We start from the raw sequence: 4,688 nt of genomic DNA on the forward strand, positions 1-4,688 counted from the left end.
CAGCATCATTGAGCTGCCAAAATAAACAAAAAACAAGAAAGAGAGAGAGAGAAAAACAAAGATAGATAGAGATAGAGAGAGAGAGAGAGAGACGACGGCGACGATGGGCGAAGTCTCTGCGAAACCAGCTTGAGTTTTGACCCTCTCACCCATTTCCCATTTCCTTCCTCCCAAACACGCGTTAAATCCAAAAACCCTTCTTCTTAAATCACCCAATTTCTCATTTCTCTCTTCAACTACACCACTTTTCAAAAAAACCCCTCAATTTCTTCAGATCCAATTTTCAACCCCCGATCTCACGTTTCACCACCACCACCACCACCACCGTAACCGTAACCGTAACCTCGCCGCCGCTTCATGGGAAACTGCTGCGCGACGCCAACGGTTACCGGCGAGGAGGTAAGAACCAACAACAAGAAAGAGAAGAAGGGGAAGAAGGAGAACCCCTTCGCGGTCGACTATGTCGCCAACAACGGCGGTTCCAAGCTCGCCGTGCTCAGCGACCCTACCGGGAGCGAGATCGAGGAAAAATACGCTCTCGGCCGCGAGCTCGGGAGAGGAGAGTTCGGTATAACGTATCTCTGCACGGATAAGGAGAACGGTGAGGAGTATGCCTGCAAGTCGATTTCGAAGAAGAAGCTGAGAACCGCCATCGATATTGAAGATGTGAGGAGGGAGGTGGAGATCATGCGCCATCTTCCCAGGCATCCGAACATCGTGTGGCTTAAGGATACGTATGAGGATGACAATGCCGTTCACCTTGTCATGGAGCTCTGTGAGGGCGGTGAGCTCTTTGATCGCATCGTGGCGCGTGGACACTATACCGAACGCGCCGCCGCTGCTGTTACCAAAACGATTGTTGAAGTCGTTCAGGTATGTTTCGCTGTTGAGATCTGGCGGTTCTTGATCTGTTTCTGTGCATGCTTTGTTTGGAACTTTGGATTGTTATTCATTTCATCATCAAGGTTTTGGTTAGGGTTAATTAATTTGATTATGAAACAAGTTCAATTAAATTTAATCTTTGTTGACTTATTTTTTGCTATCATAACTAGATGGAGAATAATTGTTTGCAAGATAATGATGATCTTTTCAGTGTTGTCAGCTAATTTAATTACTTAGCAATTTTCTTTCATATGAAGTTTTTTCTTTGTCTGGGTTGTTTTGCTGTGGTGATTAATGGGATTTACTTTGGTATCTTGTGTTAAAGAGCTGTTTTATGTAGCTAGTTTTTTTCTTCTTTGTCTTGTGTGAATAGATTGTTATTTATGAGTTATAAATGCATCTTGTTGGCTGTATTAACTGGGAACATGGTCTTTGAAGTGAGCAAGTTTGGCTGTGTTTTTCAGCTTGTATGCTGAGGGGATGGGGGTTCTTTGTTTGCTCTTTATTTGCACTGGTATACTTAGTCATGATCTGGGTTTTTGATCTATTGTAAAATTAGGATTTTGTCATGATTGTGTTGGAATTTGTTGTGTTTCAGATGTGCCACAAACACGGAGTGATGCATAGGGATCTCAAGCCTGAGAACTTTTTGTTTGCTAATAAGAAGGAAACAGCAGCTCTCAAAGCTATAGATTTTGGATTGTCAGTGTTTTTTAAACCAGGTAATGTTTTTGGGCTTTTGGCTACGCGTCGAATGCAAACGTTGCTGCTTGATTTTTATCATGCTGCTACTTCCATCAGTTTGCAGTTAGCTGAAAGTTTGTTTTTTTTTTGCAGGGGAAACATTTAATGAGATAGTTGGAAGTCCATATTACATGGCTCCTGAGGTATTAAGGCGACATTATGGCCCAGAAGTAGATATCTGGAGTGCTGGAGTGATTCTATACATCTTACTTTGTGGTGTCCCACCATTTTGGGCAGGTTAGTTTTGTGGTGTTTCTCAGATTTTCATCAGGATCTTAAGTGGTCCACTTTTAGGTCACTATGGTCTGTGGAGTTCATGCATCTAATCACTGATGTAATATATGCTTATAATAGCAATGGAAATTCTTGGAGGAAAAATAAAAATGTCTTTGAATTTTTATTTCAGTGAACATTCATTAGAGAAGTGGCTTTTTAGTTACTAAATTAATATTTTCCTCTGGTCCATGGCATCCTCGACAATATAAGACAAAACGATGGAAGTTATATCTTGGTCAATTAAACTTTCTTATTGAGTTGTGATCTAGGATTCGGTTTTTTTCTTTGGGTGCTTAACTTGGATTCCATTTGCATTTTCTATCATGCAAATATGATATGCTTAGATGACTAATTGCATTTTTGGGTGCTTAACTTGCAGTCAAGTTGTATCTTTATCTTCAAAAAATTCATCATTTTTTTTCTTTCCGTTTTTTATGTACAAGATTTATTCAAGTTCTTATTCATCTTAAACAATCTCTGACTTGTGGGTAAAGATGTTTCATTCTTATGTATGATATCACTATCACGTGTTATATATTCCTGTTTCTTATTGGTTTTTTCTTTGATTACTTTAATTTTCTAAATCTTGTCTCCTCTTGTAAAATGAAGAAACTGAACAAGGAGTTGCACAAGCAATTATACGATCAGTTGTTGATTTCAAAAGGGATCCATGGCCTAAAGTTTCTGATAATGCAAAAGACCTTGTGAAGAAGATGTTAAATCCTGATCCTAAGCGGCGGCTTACTGCACAGGAAGTGTTAGGTAACATGCAATTCATATACAATGCCTTTTGAGAGACAAATATAAACATAGATTGTGTGTGGAACATTTTCTGCTCAGTATATTTATAGTTTATTTTCTTTGAAATTCATAAAAATATGAAATATGAGGATTGTAATGTTACTTGTTTGCAAAATGCAGATCATCCATGGTTAGTTCATGCAAAGAAAGCTCCCAATGTTTCTTTAGGAGAAACCGTTAAAGCAAGGCTGAAGCAATTTTCCGTGATGAACAAGCTTAAGAAGAGAGCTCTGAGGGTAATGTTCTCAACAATACTTGAATATCCCTTGGGAATCATCCCTGAAATGCTAATCCATTTAACATTTAATTCATGAGTCATTCGTTTTTTCTGACAATGGACATTTCATGTGAACAGGTGATTGCCGAGCACTTGACAGTAGAAGAAGCTGCTGGTCTAAGAGAGGGATTCCAGGGAATGGATACAGCTAACCGAGGCAAGATTAACATTGATGAACTGCGAGCAGGGTTATTGAAACTAGGCCATCAAGTTCCTGATGCAGATCTCCAAATTCTTATGGAAGCTGTGAGTATTACATTACTATTTACTATATCCCTTTATCTGGAATATTTTCTCCACATATGATGCTTGAAAACTTACCTTCGTCAAAATTTGAGGTCTTAAATTTGTCCAGCATATTTACTTGCAACATCTCAAACTAAAACTTTGTTAATCTTTCTAGTATAACTGTAGTAGTTAGTTCATAAACACTAGCAGGTTTTTTAAGTAGGCATATTTGAACTAATAAATTGCCAGAATCTGGGTTTCTTTATTCTGCTTCTAGTGCCATTTCCCCTTCCTCAAATTAAACTTCCTAATAAAAAGTGCCGGTTGGATGTACCATAACAATTTCTGTTAAATTATAACATATATGTTCTTTGAAGGTTTTCTTCAACTTCTTACCTTTTGGGGCTGCTTTTACAGGGTGATGTTGACAGAGATGGGTACCTAAATTATGGAGAGTTTGTTGCCATTTCTGTTCATCTAAGAAAGATGGGAAATGATGAGCACCTTATCAAAGCCTTCAAATTTTTTGATGCGAACCAAAGTGGGTATATTGAGATTGAGGAGCTGCGTGATGCCTTATCTGATGAAGTTGAGACAAACAGTGAAGAAGTCATCAGTGCAATTATGCATGATGTGGACACAGATAAGGTCAGTCTATTTTCTCTTTGTAGATCAATATTCTTTTTATATATTTCAATTTTCTACTGCTATACTTAAAAAAGCATATTTCTGCCATCTTGTTTAATTCAACATGCAGAGAAATTTAACAACTTTGCCGCATTCTTTATTTTTGGTGCAATCCTTAGTGTTATGTTTTTTATGCTTCAGAGGATACCTTAAAAATTTGTATTTATCAGTCATTTCTGCATTCTTTAACACCCTCAATGTCCTATCGTCTGGTGTTTTGCACATATGGTGCTCTGCATAGTGATCTCAGTGTGAATTTTAAATAAGTAATACTTGTTATAATTTTACTGCACCATTTGATCTTGTTCCCATGAAATTGCAGGATGGGAAGATAAGTTATGAGGAATTTGCAACAATGATGAAGGCTGGCACAGATTGGAGAAAAGCATCAAGACAATATTCAAGAGAGAGGTTTACCAGTCTCAGCCTGTCATTGATGAGGGACGGATCATTGCAAGTAAACAATGAAAAACAATGACGGTAGATGACACTTTAGCTATGTCAAGTTTTACTTTGGAAAAGGAAAATATGATAAAGAAGTCTTATTTTTTATTTTTAACCTGCTCTTTATTGTGATTCTTTTCCCAAATGACAAAAAAATAGGATATTGGCCCCAATGGTGATATCTATGTGGTTTGGAATTTTTTTCCTAGTTTGTTGATGTTGTGGTAGGAGACAGGAGAGGGTTGGGAGGGAGTGGACAAAGTCTTCATTTGTGGCTGTAAATATTTCTTAATTGTCATGCTTTATTATGTAATCTGGCATTCTTAGTAAAACCTTTGGTTATTTTCTA

At 37.7% G+C, this 4,688-nt stretch overlaps 1 protein-coding gene across 1 annotated transcript; it reads left to right on the top strand.

Annotated features, from left to right (window-relative positions):
• On the top strand, positions 1-4,688 carry LOC130730637 (calcium-dependent protein kinase 32-like). The gene is made up of 8 exons (XM_057582694.1): positions 1-873; positions 1,481-1,604; positions 1,720-1,863; positions 2,512-2,664; positions 2,824-2,939; positions 3,059-3,226; positions 3,626-3,856; positions 4,218-4,688. Exons 1-8 carry the CDS (start codon positions 358-360, stop codon positions 4,371-4,373), a joined length of 1,608 nt encoding a protein of 535 aa, XP_057438677.1. The 5' UTR covers positions 1-357; the 3' UTR covers positions 4,374-4,688.

This window comes from Lotus japonicus, chromosome 1 (assembly GCF_012489685.1).
Source record: "Lotus japonicus ecotype B-129 chromosome 1, LjGifu_v1.2".
Taxonomy (NCBI): Eukaryota; Viridiplantae; Streptophyta; class Magnoliopsida; order Fabales; family Fabaceae; genus Lotus; species Lotus japonicus.